At 45.5% G+C, this 19,389-nt stretch overlaps 1 protein-coding gene across 1 annotated transcript in view; it reads right to left on the reverse strand.

Moving 5' to 3' along the window:
- Positions 1-12,544: 12,544 nt before the first annotated feature.
- Rcl1 (RNA terminal phosphate cyclase like 1) overlaps positions 12,545-19,389 on the reverse strand; it is a 45,240-nt gene continuing 38,395 nt past the window's right edge. The window contains exon 9 of the mRNA XM_057778146.1: positions 12,545-14,477. Coding sequence (XP_057634129.1) covers positions 14,327-14,477 — 151 coding nt within the window. The 3' untranslated portion in view covers positions 12,545-14,326. The remainder of the gene's footprint in view (positions 14,478-19,389) is intronic.

Below are 19,389 nucleotides of genomic sequence, written 5' to 3' on the forward strand. Positions count from 1 at the left end.
GGCACTCCTAGTGACAAAGGCAGGGCCTTCCACAGTCCCTCAGGAAACCCCTTTGATGAGATAACAGTCCCCAGCACCCCAGAGACAAAGGCTGGTGTCTCAGACTAGAGGATTCCAGCGGAAAGAGGAACGTCTCGCATAAATATCTGTCATTATGGCCATGGAGACAGTGCATGGAAAAGGCAAATGGGGACCTGAATTAAGATCTTCAGCACACACGTGTAACACACACGCATAAGGTAGGTATGTGTCTGCCACCTCGGCACTGGCAGGAAGAGAGAGGATCCCATGGGCTTTCTGGCCAGCCAGTCTAACCCAAATCATGAGTGCCAGATTCAGTGAGAGTCCCTGTGTGGTGGCTTGAATGAGGATGTCTTAGTTAGGGTTTCTATCGCTGTGAAAAATCACCATGACCTTCAGAGTCTAGATTATTATTGCCATGGTGGGAACCATGGGGGCACACAGGCAGACAGGGTACCAGAGAAGAACAAAGAGTTCTAGAGAGAGAGCCACTGAGCCTAGCTTGGACATTTTAATCCCAAAGCCCACCCCCAAATGACACACTTCCTCCAACAAGACCACACTTCCTAATGCCACTCCCTAAGCCTTCAAATACATGAGTCTATGGGGGTCATTTTTATTCAAACCAGCCCCCGATAGGCTCACATATTTGAATACTAGTCCCAGTCAGTGACCTGGATTAGGGGGGTAGTCTTGGAGGAAATGTGTCACTGGGAATAGGCTTTGAGGTTTCAAAAGCCTGTGTCATTACCAGGTCATTTTCTCTGCCTTGTGCCTGGGGATCAAACTATACGTTCCCAGATACTGCTTCGTTGCCATGCCTGCTTGCCTTCTGCCATACTCTCCGCCACGATGTTCATGGACTCTAACCCTTTAAAACTGTAGCCCCCCAAGAAATTCTTCTTTAAGTTGCCTTGGTCAGGGTGTGTAGTAAGAGACCACTAGTTCATTTACTGAATGCCCAGCAGCTCAGACCCGAAAATAATCACACAGAAACTGTATTTATTTATTTTCTTGTTGTAGGAGGCTGCTTATTCATCCAGGCTACCCAGAACCAAAATAAGCACACAGAAACTATATTATTTAAATCACTGCTTGACCCATTAGCTCTAGATTCTTATTGGCTAACTTTTACATCTTAATTTAACCCATTTCTATTAATCTGTGTATCGCCACGTGGTTGTGGCTTACCGGCAAGATTCCATCTGGCATCTGTCTCTGACAGGGTTACATGGCTTCTCACTGATTCCACCTCCTTTCTCCCAGCATTCAGTTTAGTTTTCCTCACCTAGCTCTGATCTACCCTATCACAGGCCCAAAACAGCTTCTTTATTAACCAGTGGTATTCACAGCCTGCAGAGGGGAATCCCACATCCAGGGTGTGTCTTCTCTGCAACAGAAATGTAACCAAGACACTCGGAAAATAAGGCGGAGTGCAGAACAGGAAGACATCTGATGTTGCCCTCTGGCCTCCATACACACAAGCACAGGCATGCATACTCCACTCCCCCACCCTGCCTATGCATATAATACATATGCATGCAAAACAAAGAAAAAGGAAATCCTTGTCATTAGGAAGGACGGATACACAGTGACTTAACTTGTTTGAACTACTGAAAGGAGCAGCCCATCCCTTACCTGCTGAGACTGACACAAAAGACAAGGTAGGGAGGAGCAACCACGCTATCTCAACTAGGAAGGAATATGACTAAGCCTCTATGATTTCTATTGCATTTTTATCTTATTTTAATAACTGTAATTATTCTGTTGCTGTGTTTACATTTCTACCTCCCCTGAGTACACTCCATGACTGGTCTAGCACCTTCTGTACAAGGATTTGGCCCCTATTTCTGATCCCCAACCCATACCTTTTCCTCCTGCTCACACTTTACTTGCCATTTTCAGCTCCTCCCATTTCACTAGATAATTACTGACACCCTTCACTCTCAAGAGTTATGGACTACATATCCCATCAGTACCCTGGTGCCCCTGGCTCTGGATCACGACTGGGACACCAGTTCAGTCCACAAATGGCTTCTACTGAAGGTGGACACCCAGACTGGTGCCACATCGTTCAGTCTGCAATTTCAGTCAACTTCCCTCTAAACAAAACTGAAAAGAACTACCATAAGGCCCAGTTATACACGTCTGAGAAAAGACCCAAAGAACTCTCAGTCCCACCCCAGAGATCCATGCACATTCATATTTATACCATGTTATTAACAGCGTCTAGGAAAGGGACTGGCCTAGATGACCACCAATGGAAGGATGAAGGAAAAATGATACATAAACCCAACAGTATCTCATCCAGCCTTACAGAAGAAAAGAAGTGCTTTACAGGAAAATGGGCAGAATGGAAAAGTACTGTATGAAGTGACATAGCTCAGATTTAGAAAGACACATGCTTCTTGTTTTCTCTAGATATAGATCTGAGCTCCCCTCTCTCTCTCTCTCTCTCTCTCTCTCTCTCTCTCTCTCTCTCTCTGTGTGTGTGTGTGTGTGTGCGCACACGCACATAGAAGGAAGATAGATCATGAAACTAGAAAGGGGACCAAGAGTAAGGAGGAACCAATTTGACGGGAACACACCAAACAATAGTAAATAATGGAATGTATATGACCAAAAAAGCAGAAATGGAGGGCAAGGAGTATCTGAAATAGGGGGCAAGGAGAAGGGGGGTGGGTGAGAGAGGACAGCTAAAGTGCATATAAAATATCATATTGAAGCTCCTTACTCTATACACTAATTTAAAAAAATAATCAAAAGTATCCTCTCCACCATGACTTAGATTCTTAGCTGGGGTCATTCTTGTATTTCCTGGGACTTTCCCTAGTGCCTGGTTTCTCACTAACCCCATGATAGCTCCCTCTTTCAAAGTATCTCTTTCCTTGCTCTCCCTCTCTGTCCTTCACCCAACTCAACCTTCCCAATCCCCCATGTTCTCCCCCTCCCCACTCCCCTACTACCCTATATGGGAGTCAATTACATTCAAACTACCACGCCCAGATTGGCCTTGTGTTTGCAATCCCCCTGCCTCAGTCACCTGGTGCTGGGATTACAGGCATAACATGGATTTGCACACTATTTACAACAGCAGTGGTTCTTGGCATTTGGATGGAAAATTCCACACAATACACATGGCCTATCCTGTACTCTGCCACGCAGAATCCTGGCAAACAGAACAGACAAGTCAGATGGTCCACAGGGGACTAGAATGGCTGGCCCTCTCCTGTTCGCCTGAGTCCTCCTCCTTTTGCCAAAGCTATTTTTCATATTATAATGAAGGTTCCTGCTAATCCATACCTTCTACCTGAGGGTATTTGCCATGTGTTCTTTCTCTCTTTTCAGGGAAAGGGACAGGGCCTTCAGTGATTCAGTTATCCTAGCCTGGGCTGTACAGGGGTTGGTTGAATCCTACACGCTCAACAGACAAAATTCAGGACTGAAAATAGCATCCACTTAGGCAGGAAAGCGCTCCAAGAGTGTACACACACACAGGAGTAACTGCTTCAAGAAGCACCCGTGTGAACTCTCCATTTTAGAAAACTCTCTTTGCTGGAGAGCCCATCCAGAGAACAGGCTAACAGCATTCACGACAAGAGCTCATTTTACGTACAAAAGCATCTTTCCAGAAACCTACTCACAAGGCCCAAGCCCTCTTTCCCATTCCCAGAAACCAGGTTGTTTGCCCTGAAAAGCTGTATTTTTTCCAAGTTTGGTGGTACAGATCTGTCAGCCCAGCTATGTAGGATGCCGAGACATGTTCAGAGCCTTCCTAGGTTACAGAGTAGGCTCAAAGACAGCCTGGGCTTAAGAAGTTCCTGTCAGATACACACACACACGCACATGCACACATACACACACACACACACACACACACACACAGGACTAGAGATGGAGTTCAGTAGTACAGCACTTGCCCAGCACGCCCAAATTTGTGTCTCAGTGACATGCTAACATGGAACACCCAAGTTAAGACTTCTCTAAAACACAGGCATTTGAGGACTCAGATGTGACTTAGGTCAACCATAGACATAGTAGGCCCTCCCTTTCTCCAGGGTCCCTTTCCACAAGTATTTCTCCCTAACTTATTTTGACCTCAGCTCGCCAAAAACTCAAAGTGGGCTCCAGGGGCACACTGATGAATAGTCAATGAGACTCTCAGAAAACTGGGGTCTTTGTAACAATCACACAATTGGAAAAAGAAAAGTCCCATCCTACACACACATCTGAATTTTCTAATTCCTGAAAGCCCAGACAAGGGGATATAGCTTGGGGCCTGATGGGGTAAGTAGCTATTGGTTTGAAACTCAGATAGGGTGGGGATAAAGCCTGGCTTTTCCACCTCAAGTCCCTCAGGTTGCTCAGCTTCTCAAAAACATTTCAGTCAAGAACGTGGGAGTTAAACTCATTGTGGTGACACATACCTGTAAATCTAGCACTAGGGAGTCTGAAGCTTGAAGACTATGAGTTCAAGGCCAGCCTGGGCTGCACAGTAAAACCTTGTCTCAAAAACAAAAGAAAAAATAAAATATAAGATTATTTATTTTTCTAAAACAATAATACTGAGCCAGGGACACCTAAATTTCCACCTTCAGAATAAAGCACTATGTGCCATCGTCTAGTTTTAGTGTCTAATGCTGTGATGAAACACCACGACCAAAATCAAGTTGCAGAGGAAAGGGGTAATTTGGTTTATACTTCTGCATTGTAGCCTGTTATTGGAGGAAGGGAGGACAGGAACTCAAACAGGGTTTGAACCTGGAGGCGGGTCATGGAAGGGTGCTGCTGACTGGCTTGCTCAGCCTACTTTCCTATAGAACCCAGGACCACCACCAGCCCAGGGATGAAATAAAATGCTACCCTAATTAGTCTTAATAATAAAAACCCAGAGTCAGATATTGGGGTAAAAACTGAAAGATCAGAGAATAAAGGACCAGCTAGCCACCTCTTACTTCTCCAACTCCTCAGACCAAAGGGCTGAGCTCCTGTCTCTCTCTGCCCTGCTTTCTCACTTCCTCTCTTGGCCCAGCCTTATCACTTCCGGTCTGTGCAGTCATCCAAACCTCTATGGTTAACTGGTGGCTAGCTCCACTCTCTGACCTCCAGGCAAACTTATTTGCCAGAATGCAAACAAAATATCACTACACAGGGATAACCCCACCCACAAGGGGCTGGACCCTCCCTCTCCAACCACTAGTTAAGGAAGTGCCCTACTGCTTGCAGCCCCATCTTATGGAAGCATTGTCTCAATTGAGGCTCCCTCTTCTCAGGTGACTAGTTTGCTTGTGTCCAGTTGGTGAAACTAGCCAGCACAGACGTTAACGGTTCTCTTGTCAGAACGGGGACAGGTTCAAGCAGTTCGAGGTAGCAAGTCACACAGAGCATTTCAATTGCACGACTCTAAACCTTCACAATGTTAATGTACTCACTTCTGGGGTGGGGGCTGTAAAGTGTTCCAGGTCTGTCTATAATAAGCCCATTCCAGGGAAAGTCCAGCATGTCTCCATGGAATACCTTCTTTGTAGCACGAATAATAAAAACTCAGAGACAGGTATCAGGGTTCAACCTGAAAACCAGAAAAGCAAAGCAGCCAAGCCAATAGAGAAGTCTTACCTTTACCAAGGCTGGACGACTGCAGACTAAGCAGACTAAGCCTCTCTCTCCTCCCATTTTATATTCCCTCTAGCAATGGGATTAAAGGCATGTGACTCCCTAGTACTGGGATTAAAGGTATGAGCCATAACTAACTGGACTTTTTCCTGCAATGGTCTTGTGTAGCTCAGGGTAGCCTTGAACTCACAGAGATCCATCTGCCTTTGTCTCCCAAATCCTGGGATTAACGGTGTGTGCCAACACTGCCTCACTTCAAGTGACTTAGTTTTGCCCTTCTGATCATTAGGCAATCTTAATTTATTAAAACATAAATAACACTATACCTCTTGGGAAAACTAGAGACCCCACATCAAGCCCAGTCTTCAAGTCTAGAACACTGCCACCAGCGAGAGAAAGCAAACCAGCAGGGCAAGCCCCTTGGCCACCATCACTGCATCAGCATCCATGGAGTCTCTTTTCCAGGCTGCAGCCACTTCCTAAATAAGGTGCTATGACCGAGACAGCTTGTTTGTTCCTGGCTGCCCCGACCTGAAATAATCACACAAACTATATTAATTACAACACTGCTTGGCCTATTAGCTTCTGCATATTTCTAGTTAACTCTTACATCTTAAATCAACCCATCCCTATTAGTCTGTGCATCACCACAAGGTCATGGCCTACTGGCAGGTTAAACAGACTCCAGCAAGTATCTTTCTCCTTCAGCAGCTACATGGTTTCTCGTTGACTCTGCCTACTCTCTCTCTCTACATCTATCTGCTTGGAATTCCTGCCTTGCCCTATTCTGCACTGCAATAGACCTAAAGAAGCTTTTTTATTAGCCTATGGTATTCACAGCATACAGAGAGGAATCCTACATCAAGGTGGATGCGCAGATTGTTTTGATTCTTTGAAGATGGGGCAAAGGGGACTTTAAATTCTTAATTGCTGCCTAGTTTTTAATATCAACTTGACATAAACTAGAGTCAACTGAAAGGAGGGAACCTCAGCTGAGAAATTGCTTCCATAAGATTCGGCGGTAGGTAAGTCTGTAGGGCACTTTTTAAGGCAGAGCCACCATGGAGAGCATGAGCTGTCATCTGTATGAGGTCCTACCTCCTCCTGGTGCACTCTCCACATGATGCTCGCATATCATGAACTGGTCATGGACACATCTTGGTGTAGGTCACCATCCACACTCTTGTTCCTCTTTCTAGCCCAAGAATACTACTGGCTAAAATTGTCACAAAATTTATTCAGTATCTCTCTGGGCATTAGCCTTCTGGATATAATATTTTTGCTGGTTTTAAGTTGCTAAACTGATATCCATTTGTCCAACCAATTCCTTACTATAGTTCTAGAAGATTCTGGGTGGGGACAACAAGGGTCAGCAGGAAGTACTGTTGTTGGTTGTTTCTGACTCTTTGATGTAGATGGAAGTTTCTATCCCACCCAGTCCCATAGCCATTCAGTCCCAAATAAACCCAGAGGCTTATATATCAGTTATAAACTGGCTGGCCTATTGCTCAGGTTTATTACTAACTAGTTCTTACAACTTAAATTAACCCATAATTTTCATCTATGTTTAGCCATTTGGCTTGGTACCTTTTCTCAGTAAGGTATTCTCATCTTGCTTCCTCTATGGGTGGCAACTGACTCACTGTCTTTCCTCTTCCCAGAATTCTCCTAGTCTGGCTGCCCTGCCTATACTTTCTGCCTGGCTATTGATCGATCAGTAATTATCCCCTATAGCATTTTCTTTTTCTTTTTTTTTTTTTTTTGGTTTTTCGAGACAGGGTTTCTCTGTAGCTTTGGAGCCTGTCCTGGAACTAGCTCTTGTAGACCAGGCTGGCCTCGAACTCCCAGAGATCCACCTGCCTCTGCCTCCCGAGTGCTGGGATTAAAGGCGTGCGCCACCACCGCCCGGCCCCCTATAGCATTTTCAAAAGCCAGAGACTCAACTGTTTGTCTAACTTCTGAATTTGGTATCATTCTATTTACTATTGAAGTCAATCTTTGTAAGAAATCTATGAAGGTTTCCTTTGGGCCCTGTATAACTTTAGTAAGTGACTCAATTTTCTTCCCCACTTCTCAAATTCTGTCCCAAGCATTCAAAGCTGCTATATAACATAAAGTCCAGGTGTGGTCATCAAATAGAGACTGTCTTTGTACATTTGCATAACCTCCACCTCCAAGAAGTTGGTCTTGGGAGATTTCCATACCTCTAGCCCCATTTTGTTGTTCAATGGTTTTAGCCTCATCCTTCCACCAGGTCATCCATTGTAGTTGAGGACCAGGCTCTAAGACTGCTATAACCAAGTCTCTCCAGTCTTTTTTTTTTTAATTAATTATTTATTATGTGTACAATAGCCTGCCTACATGTATGCCTGCAGGCCAGAAGAGGGCACCAGACCTCATTACAGATGGCTGTGAGCCACCATGTGGTTGCTGGGAATTAAACTCAGGACCTTTGGAAGAGCAGGCAATGCTCTTAACCGCTGAGCCATCTCTCCAGTCTTGAGGGAAAATGTATCACAAGTTGACCACGAGTTTAACATCTGCTTCACAAAAGGTGAATGTATGCCATACGAGACTATCACTTCCATGAATCTCCTTAAATATAACATTTCCACAGGATTCCAGTGAGCACTTAAACAGTCTTGGGGATATTTGCCATTTGTCAGTTCCTGTAAGGTGATTGGATATATTAAGGTTGGTTATCTGAAAACCTTAGGCTATTCCTCTCTTGTAGCCGGAGGCCACTTGTTCGTTTCCCGGCTGTACAGACCCACAATAATTACACTGAAACTATATTAACTCCAACACTGTTTGGCCAATGACTCTAGTGTAGTCCTAGATGTGAGGCTAATTGCTACTGCATAGAATGATTCTGGTCTCTTGTACCTCTGACCTACGCCGATGGCTTTTTTGTGAATTTGTGTCCCAAAACTTGCACACCAGATGTAGCACGGATTCTAATTGGTCTTAATAATAAAAACCCAGAGTCAGATATAAGGGGTTGAAAGCTGAAAGATCAGAGAAGCAGAGCAGCCACTAGAGTTCTTACCTCTACAAAATCTTCAGACGAAAGTGGGCTCCAGGAATCCTGACTGAACGCACTAAGCTCCTGTCTCCTCCCGCGCCTTATATTCCTCTCTCCACCCAGTCACATCCCTTCCTGTCTGCACTTCCCAAGTACTAGGATTAAAGGTGTGAGCCACCCTTGCCTGGTTCTGTTTCTTTGAGACTGGATGGATCTCCAGTGGCCTTGAACTCAGAGATCCATCTGCCTCTGCCTTCTGAGTGCTGGGATTCAAGGTGTGTGCCACCACTACCTGGCCTCTATGGGTAACTAGTGGCTTAGTTCCACACTCTTTCTTTTATAGCATAAACAAAGTATCACCACAAAGGCTCATGAAATGAGTGCTTGAACTTCACTGCCTTTTGCAGTAGGGTTTGTTCATATCTTATTAGGCAAACTGAGGCTCAAAATTAGACTCTGTAAATTGCTCAAATGTAGGCCTTGGCTATTAGACCCAACCTGACTCTTGGATTTGGCTCACTTTTTCTACTACATGATGTTTCATGAGGCACCAGACTGGCTCAGAAAAAAACATACTGACTTATGCAATCTTAGAACTGCACGCATTGTTTTCCTTCTGGGTGGAAATGGTTGTTCCACCGCTGTCTGGCAAAATGAAGAGGGAGCTTTAGATCTACCTGGCAATCCTGAGCCAAGCCAGGGCTTTCATTCTGCCTTACTGGCAGGAACACCAGAACTTCACAGGGATGCCTGTAGGCCTCCTTTTTAACTCTGTCACCTTGTCACGGGGCAGTTTGACCTCAAGTTGCATGCAGGTGCCATAGCTTATATCCGGTCTGTTAGCTGAGCACATCCGAGGACTAGATGTAAAGATAAGCCCTATGACTCATGTTGACATTAACCTGTTAGATGAAAAACTACTTGGAATATACACCAAGGACTGAACAGCCAAAAAATTATCCCAATCTCAGATCATTGCTTAATAAACGCTTTTCACACTGGTGTGGGGTGAGGCAGATGCTCTGTAGTTTCAGAAGAAACTAGGGGTCTGAGGGATGGTGAGGCAACCCAATCTCAGAAGCCAAAGGCTTAAACACCGTCAGGTTACTAGTCATCCCAAATATTAGAAGCGCTTAATACTGTGAGTTAAACATGGTAAGGCAATTACCAGCATGATGAATGCTACGTAAGGGGTCGAAGGCATCTGCGAAAAGAGGGAGAAGAGGGTGTGGAGGAGCCAGGGCCTCTCCCAGGAACTGCTAAAACCGAGGAGTCTCAAAGAGAAGAGGGAAGGGCTTGGTTTAAATTCCTAGGTCTTCTGAGCATCATCAAACCTCTACAACTTCATAGTTTTCCCTTTGAAAATTGACTGGGGGGCCAGACATTTAATTCCTTGACAATCAGTGTCCTTACAAATCCTGTGACCATGGTTTCCAAGGTTTTTTTTTTATTGTATTTTAATTTTTAAAGAAATGTTTATGATTTAACTTTATTTTATGTGCATTGGTGTGAAGGTGTGAGAAACCCTGGAACTGGATTTACAGAGGGTCGTGAGCTGTCATGTGGGCGTTGCGAATTGAGCCCAGGTCTTCTGGAAGAACAGACAGTGCTCTTACGCACCAAGCCATCGCTCCAGGCTGCTTTCCAAGGATTTTTACGATTAAGCTGGAAAGCATTTATTTTGCTTTCTGGGTATTTAAGTATTTTTGCTCTTTGCAATTTGCCACCAGTATTACCCCCACCAACCACCATTTCCTGCCAACATTCTCATAGTTATAAATCTTAGACATGATGCCTTCATTCCCCAGTGGGTAAAACAGCAGTGACCCACAGAGCTCAAGACAGAGGGAAGCATGTGTCTGGGGAGGGAGTTCCAGGAACCAAACAGCCTCAAGTTGCTTGTCATAACCGAAGTTGGATCCCTTCACATAGCAAGACAGGTAGTCACTGCAAAACCCACGGCCTCTAACATCCTTCCGTGAAGACTGAGAACTTCAGGATGACTGGGCACACCCAGACACAGCAGCCGAAACACGACTGCCCTTACTTCAAGACCAGCAGCCACCCTGTTCCTCTGTCCTAGCCTTGGTGACCAGGTTATCAAGGGGACAGGTAAGAGCACCATGTACTATCACTGGGCTGGGTACTTTCATGTTTAACAAGTACACCATTTTCCCCCAAACTGTAGCAGAGAAAAACTCACAATCTAACCAATCTTAATAGTTTTTGAATGCGAGGCTTCTTTGAAGGGTTGGAGTTTGTGGAGAGGAATAAAACCTATCCTAAGCCCTCCGGGAAGCCAATGTTAGAATCACCTAGGATGTTTTCCAACAAGTACAACCAGGACCTGTCCTCCAGGTTGAGTCAGACCGTCCTGACACGCATAAGGCAAATATGACAAGGACCTAGAGCAGTCCTACACCCAGCACCCCGACAAAATGACAACTTCTATTTGAGAAAGGAATGATGTGGCTTATCTGTCAGATGTCAAATACGGATAAATCATTCCGCTCAAGGGACGTCTTAGTTGTGGCCAACAAAAGCACATAAAGCCCTGGCCTGCTTCCTGACATTGTCACTAACTGTTAGTCACTTCTGAAGAACAGGCTGGGGTCACCTGAGTGTGTAGTTCTAAGTCCTGGCCTCTTGTCGTTACCTGGATGAATGGACAATGAGGCGTAGGTTGGGCACAAAGACCATAGAGCTGAATCCCCATTCCTCAGACCTGCTACAACCACATGCTAAATCCCCAAGTCTCCAACACAGAGGCAACTCTACATCTTCTCACATCCTTGATTACAGCCCAGTAAATCCACGTATTCAGCCTACCCTGCTCCCTCCTCAGCTGGGTAAATCATTCCTACTACATCACCAAAACTTCAGAGTCCCTTTCTCCAATGGACTCCAGTGACCTTCTCTGCCTAAGAGTGGCCTATAATCTCAAAAGGTAAACTGGCTGCATAGCTTTGTGTCAACTTAACCAAGGCCAGGATAATCTAAGAGCAAACTCCGAGAAAGAAAATCTCTTGGATTGATTGGCCTGCGGGCAAGTCTGTGGGGGCACTTTCTAGACTAAGGACTCACATAGGAGGGTCCAGTTCACTGTGAGTGGGGCTACCCATGGGCAAGGTAGTTAGGAGTCCTGTAGGAAAGCAGGCTGAGCAGAGCCAGTAAGCAGCACTCCCCATGGTCTATCTATCCTTCAGTGTCTGCCTCTAGGTTCCTGCTTGAGTTCCTGCCCTGACTTTATGACTAACAAAAGCCCTTTCCTCCCAAGCTGCTTTTGGTTACAGTGTTTTATCATAGCAATAGAAACCAAACACCATAGGCCAAGACAGCCAAATTCCCATCTGCCCAGACAGAATTCAAACACAGAACTAAGCACTTCCAAAACAACTCCTGGTGAGTACAGCTAGACCAAGACCAGAGTGGACAGCAAGAGCCGAAAGGCTCCAGACAGCAGCCGGCAGATGACTCCTGGGTATAGAATGGTGCTGCTTTGAGAAACTGAAAAGTACCAAGAATGGCTGTTTAAATAAACCCTGTGTTTGTGGGGATGCAGCCTTGTGATCATCGTACTCTGGAAGCTGAGGCACTGCAAGTCTGGACCTTTCTTTTCAGTATTGTATTCACCCCTGCTCCCAGATATTCCAATTCCTGAAGTAGTTGTCGCAGAGGGCTGGAACTCAGACACTCCAGTGTTTACAGACAAGCAGACATGTCCTCTCTGCTGCCTGCGACAATCTGCTCGGGGCTCCTAACCGCTCCCTGATACTGAGTAACAGTACCGTTTCCAAAGCACATACGAAAAAACAGGAGGTCCCCATTGGGTTCAAACCCAGCAGGTTCAAAGCAACATGGCCACTTTATTCTGGTTGAGCAGGTCTGATTTAAAACAGTGGTCTCAATATATGGTAGACGCGATTCTAAGATGACCAAACACTAATTCAGAGTGTCATGACTGCCTAACCATAGACACGAGGGGTGCCCAGGTGGGGCTGCTGGACCACAAACTGTTTCAAGCTAACGTTCTCTCCAGCTGGTGTCCTGAGAGAAAGTCAGATGCAGCTTAAATATCAAGGATTTGACACAGCCTTGCAGGCTCAAAGACGAGGGGTCAAGAGAAAGGGAATGCTGGCAGAGCTTCACAGGTTCAAGGTGTTGGCAGCAGCCAGAGGAGAAATGGACGTCAGTCCCACACCCTGAAATCTGCACTTTTCTCCAGAGCCTTCAAATGAGAGCCTGAGGGGCTGACACCCTGACAACCACCTTGTGAGATATCCCGTAGGGACGCTAGCCGCGCCTGCCACACTGCTGACCTACCAACTCTGGGAGGGCAAGCAAGTACTGTTGTAAACCGTTATGCACCAACAGAACACGACTATAACATGTACAACTCTGGGCTCAGGGCCTCGCCCAGAATGTCCTGGTGGTGTTCCTCAAGGTCCGATCTCCAGCTCTGCGTCTTCAGTCAGCAGCAAAGGACATTGCCCTTTCAATGAAAAGGAAAGGATCCTGAGAAAGAAGAGCGAGGCCAAGGCCACCCTGACTACTGAAGCCTGTCCCAAGAGGGAGAGCACCACTGGTCCCATACCATGGACATGCCACATACAGAATCTACTGATGGGGGTGGGGGATCTGCCATGGTCCTGGGACCCCTGCACATTCTCATTGGTCTCTGCCTAAGTCCCTTCTCAAAACTGTGCAGTAAGCAGTAAGCAGTCTTGAGGGGTGAAGGTCTTTTCAGTGGAATAAAGAACAGACTTGCTAAGAAAAAGAAAAGTCCTCAGCATCCGTGTTCCTTGCCTGTGATGCAAATTTTACTGCACACACACCTGCCTAAACCCCTCCTTCTACAGCAGGATTTGGCAGTAAGAAACACCAGTTGAAATATATTTATGCTGCCTGTTATGCTATAAAGTTCTGTCTCTGACCCAGGACTTTGACAGCTAGGACTCTGCTGGCTTCCATGAAACAGGAATATTAGCTTAAAGTAGGAAAATCCCAGACCCTGCTTGTGATGGCCTTAAACCAGGTCTAAAGCTTTTGCATTATAAACATCAAACAAAAAATCCTTTTGAATTTTCTTACGGAAATAATTTATACTCTAGTGATATTAGAAGAATAAAAACAAAATTTATGCCATATCTGGGACACATAAAACCTCTAAAGACACCCATAACTGTCCTCCCCATCCCAACCTTGCAAACACAGTGTACCAGATGAAGTTCAGCATGTGCCCACACAACTTGTTCACAAGACAAGAGATAAACAAATGCCCCAGCTCCCAGCATTCTCAGGGTTTGTCGCGATCAACAGAGGGCTTCCACACTCACTGCAGCATTAATCCTGCATAAAACCACAGTCCAAAGACACAGGAGTGTTCTGGCAGCATGACTGCTTCCTGAGGGCCCCTCCTCCAGGTGAGTTGGGAGGCTCACAGCGTGGGCATCTAAGGAATGCCACTGTCACTGGAGAAGCAGCTGGAGGTCACATGGTAGAGATGTCTTTTATCTGCACATCAGTATTTTCAGTGGTAAATTAGTAATTCAGCCCTCAGTGTTACGAGGCTGTCCTGTCCAGGATGGTCATATCTGGACTTGTCCCTTTGGTCCTTCGCAGCTTCTGCTTCATCCATACACAACGGAGCCTTATGTTGCGACAGTGTCACTTGAGAGTCTTGCTGAGGTTAGAGAAGCCAATACCAACGCAGGTCATCAGCACTTTGTCCCCACCCTTGAGTTCTTCACCACACGGCTTTGTTTCAATTTTAAACATAACCTGGAAAAAGCTCTTCAAGTGCCGCAAAAATTCTATCCTAAAAGAAAATAATGAAAACATTCATTTTAAAAGAAACTCTGCCCTCTTAAAAGCCAAGATTTTAATTTTTGAGACTAAGAAGACTGAAATTAAAAATATCTAATCAAAACTGCTTAAATAATATTCAAAGAATGCCAGCTTCCCAAGAGGACTAGAGCAGCCTGCAGAGACACACGACCCAGCAAGGTTAAGTTGGCTGGAAACAGAGGCTAAAGGTTAGTGTAGACACCCAGCCGCTTGGTCCCACAGGCTTGTTAGAGGGGACATAAATATGGAGGTAACTCTGAGTGGTCCGTACAACATTTACCTCCATGAGTCACAGCTTCATAGGGTAAAAAAGATGAACAGAGACTATTTCTGAGACTGAATTCCAGAAGTGCCTTCCACTGTCTCAACGATATCTCCCGAGTGTCTCTATTAGCTACGGGCACTGGTACTAGGGCTCCTGCAGTCAAATGCAAGGATGAACAAAGAAATGCTTCCCCGTGACAATTTCCATCATCTACTGGCACACACTAGATAAGTTCAGTTTTAACAACAGTTACAAAATTTTAAATAAAGCAATAGAGGAGAAGGGAGGCTGCAGATGTGGCTTGTGGAAGAGCCCTCGCCTAGCAGAGGGAAGAGCTGCATTTGTGCACAGTTAGCAGGAGACAAATGGAAAATAAGGCACCAGGGAGGAGCTCACAGTGAACACTGTCAAAAATTCATGAGGCTGTTTCTTACCATTCCTGTAAGAGAAAGAACAGCATTCCTGTCAAGGGGACCTGAGGCAGCAGTTTTTCAGGTGGGCTGCAGGACCTCAAACAGCAGCCCTACTAAGCTCAGTATGACCTGGCTCACCTGGAACATTCACCAATACATAGGGGGCTCCTAGGAGTTGGAAAAAGTGTCCTCCTGGAAAAGCCTAGACTCACAGCACATGCAAACGCATGCTCTCCTCCTTCCTTTACTCTGCGCTGTCAGAGCAAAGGGCCAGGAATCTACTACTCCAAGCATCCCTGCTGGGTCATCAAGCAAGCTGAAGAAACACTGCTAAGTGAAATACCTGTTCATCTGCAATAAAGCATCACCGGGACGCCGCCTGTGGGGTGCTGCTTCCTGACCCAGCCAAACTCCCTAGCAGCCACACAGTTCTAAGTGCACATGGATTGCCCGAGGAACTTAAAAAATACTGATTCTGGACGTGCACATCAGTGGAACAGAACTGAGGGTCAAGAAACAAACCCTGAAATTTAAGGCCAAGTTAACAGCTTGATCAGGAAAAAATTACACAAATAATATGGGAATAACTAATTATTCACAAGCAAAGAATTGGGCCTACCTCTTCCTCCCATCACACACAAAAATGAACTCAAGCACTTCAAAGGCCTCGATAAGAGTTGAAACTATAGGGTAAACTTCATTACTGTTAGATACTGAGCAGTTTAACAACCGCTGAACCAGAAACACCAAAATCACAACAGTAAGAGAAAATATAAAGAATTACTACAATTGAGGAAAGCAATTAAAACGACAGGCAAAAGATCCAAGTAGAATCCCCTTAAAGAAAAGTAAGCAGCAAGCACGTGAAATGAGGCTCTGGATCTCCTGCCATTCGGGGAATGAAAAGGCAAAACCGCTAGAAGAAACCACCTCATGCTCAGCTGGACGGCAGCACTAAGAAAGCCACACGGTCACAAGCGTGGTGGAGCGGGAACAAAGTACTTCACAGGCTCTGAGAGCAATGTAAAGACCACTGCCCCTCAAAGTGAAGCAGGAGTTAGGTATGACCCACCACCTAGACACACGCCTGAGAGAGTGAACAGTCACACACAAACATCTGTAACAGCACTGTTCATAAGAGCAGAAAGCAGAACAACCCAAATGGCCACCCACTGATGAGAGAATAAATGTGTCAAATTCAATGGGATGTTACCCAGCTTTCTAAATAAAGTGCTATGTTACATAGATGCTACATGGACAAGATTTGTAAGCCGTGCTAAGTCAAAGGTGGTCACTAAGTACCACACGTTATATGACTTGTTTTCTATGAAATGATCAAAATAAAAACCCTATTTCTACAGGGTTTAGTGGTACATGTCTTTAATTCCAGAACTTGGGAGGCAGCGGTAGGTTATCTATATGAGTTTGAGGCCACCCTGGTCTACAGAGATCCAGGACAGCAAGGGCTAAACAGAAAAACACTGTCTTGAGAAAGCAAAACAACAACAACAAACCTCCATTACTGAGGCAGAGAGCTGGAAGAGTGGGCAGAGACCACAAATGTGTACAGGGTTTCTTTCCGGGTGATAAAAATGTTCTAAAAGTAGACTGTGGTTATTCAACTCTATGAGCATACTAAAAACTATTAAACTGTACACTGTAAATGGGTAGGCTGTATGGCCATGTAAATTATACTAAGATATGGCTGTTTAAATAAATACAAATTTATGAGATTTTAAAAAAATATACTGATCATGGGTCTTAGTCCTTGTCAATTATATACGAAAGTAAGGATAAAGCCTGCTGCGGTGAGTAATGAGCCTCCCCTGCTTCTGATCCCATCACAGCAGGGGAAAGATACCAAGAGACTAGAGGGTGGCTGAACAACTCACCCCATCTGAGCTACCTGGCATGTCACAAGAAAGGAACCGGTCACTAAGCTACCTGGTGAAATCTACTTTGCTGTCCCTCCATCTAAAGACACAGGCTTCATCTTCATAATCCAAGCCCACTGGTATCTCTTCCACGGAGCCTTTCTCAGCAGTAACGCCCATCTGTGTGATTTTTCCCTCCATGTGGACTTCAGTGTCCCTGCTTACAAACTTCTTAGGTTATTGTTACAACTGTGCCGACCCTGCACACGTCATCTACGATGCACACATGACGCTCTCTGTGCTACTGAAGGGACTGAATAACGAAGTACCAAAGAGAACTGAGGAGTTAGGTAGGAGTAACTAAGAAATGACCTCAACATTCTTGGTCATTAAAGGAAGTCAGTTCTCCCCCTGCTGGCTTTCTGGTCTTACTGACCATAGGAAACATTTTCCGTTTTTTCTTTTTCCATCCCCTTTCTCTATCCATCGCACCACCTTCCTCTCTTAGAGGAAAAAGAAGACAAAGACATGACCCCCACAGATAAATAAGCCCCATCTGTGGCCAAACTTCCAGCTGGCAACAGCATGGCAAACAGCAGGCCCTCCCTCCTCCTCTGCATGCCGAGGGGAAACTTGTCCCTCACTGCTGTGGTATACCAACACGGGTCTGAGGCAAGCATCCCTCTGGGTCTCTCCCAGCTACTTCACTCTGAATCATTCAGCTGTGCTCAAAAAACCAGACGCCCTCACAAGCTGGCAGAACTCCTGAGGACTTCAGCTTGTTTGGTGTCTTGGGGGTGGGCGGGATGCAGAACTGAGTGTGTGGGCCTGTGTGTGTGCAGCCCTGAGGGATTTGTAGCTTCTGGAACAGTTGAGAAAAGCAAAGGCTGTTTGGGCTTTCTACATGGTCTTCTGCCAACTGTTGAAGCTGTCTGAGGAAGGCTACACCGGATGGGGTTGAGGTATATATAAGAATGGCCTTCTCTCATCTCCAGCCTCCTCTCCACAGCTTCTGTAGCTGGGGTATTCAAAAGCAAAAATGAAGTTGAAAAATAACCAGGGATGGTATTAAATCCAAACAACTTCCTTAACAAAGGGAAAACTGACCTTAGAGCAAGGAGCAGCTTTTCTTATAGGTCAGGCAATCCGGGCAATTGTAGTTTTAGACAACTTTTAAATGAAGAATCTTAATTCTTCACTGGACAACGGGATCTATGACTTGCAATGTTATTTTCTCCCCCAGAACTAAGTGATTCAGTGTCAAAACAAACAAGACTTTTCTATGAAAGACTCCAGTCTATCTGACAAGCAGGTTTCAGAGAATTCTGGAAACAGATAATTGTCTCTGTAGATTTCCAAAGGTTGGTTGTTCCCACTGCCACTGTCAACAGGTAAGGACCATCTGCCCAGAGAATCCCAACAAGCAGGACAGGACAGGTTCAGACACAGCCCCTCCAAGTGTCCTGGGAAGAGCAAGGAGAGGGAGCAGCGACAGGTTGGCCACTCGCTAGAGACTCACTCAACAGAAAATCCTGCTTCCTGCTCCACCAATCCAGCAGGTTTCTCAAACCTGGAAGGGAGTTAGAGTTAGCTTCAGCGACATGTTAGATATAAGGGTTCTCCCTAGAGTCTGAGGGACAAGATCTGAGAGGAGGAAAGACTGCTTCCCATGGTCCCCTGCAGTCAGTACACAGAAGCTTTTGTGGTGTGTTTGATGCCAACAACATTTAAGCTCTACTCAGAGAATGACGTTATTAAACTCGGATAGAGGTAACAGGACACAGAACCAGGCTGGCTGCACTGCTGGCACACAGGAACCCAGGCTGAGTTTAGCCAACCACTCTGCACAAGCAGGTGCCATTTTATATTACCATAATGCAAACACATCCTAAGGCTGAGATTTAAGAAGTATGACAGGACGTTGCAGGGGCTCCCAGCAAGCAGCAAAGCCAATAATCAGGAGACTGTCACACAGGTGTGCTTAGCCCCATGCGCAAGAAGCCCTGAGCAGCTGAGGTTTAAAAAGGCTTTTGCACCTCAGCACTCCCATACCTAAAGGAAAGAAGTCATTATTACAGTTTAAAGGGGCATGGTCTAAGGTGTGGCAAAAGCTGGAGACAGTGGACGGGATCCCAGCTTACATGAGCTAACAGTGGTAAGAGAAACAGTACCCCCAATAGAACTGTCCCAGTCAGAACCCCACTTGCTTTCTGTGTGACCTCGGCAAGTGACATGTCTTATCATCTAAGATGATGCTCACAACGGCACCTTCCTTGTCACTCACACAGGGTTAGGCTGAAAACTACAAGAGTTAAAAGATGTAAAAGGACA

This window comes from Chionomys nivalis, chromosome 8 (assembly GCF_950005125.1).
Source record: "Chionomys nivalis chromosome 8, mChiNiv1.1, whole genome shotgun sequence".
Lineage (NCBI taxonomy): Eukaryota > Metazoa > Chordata > Mammalia > Rodentia > Cricetidae > Chionomys > Chionomys nivalis.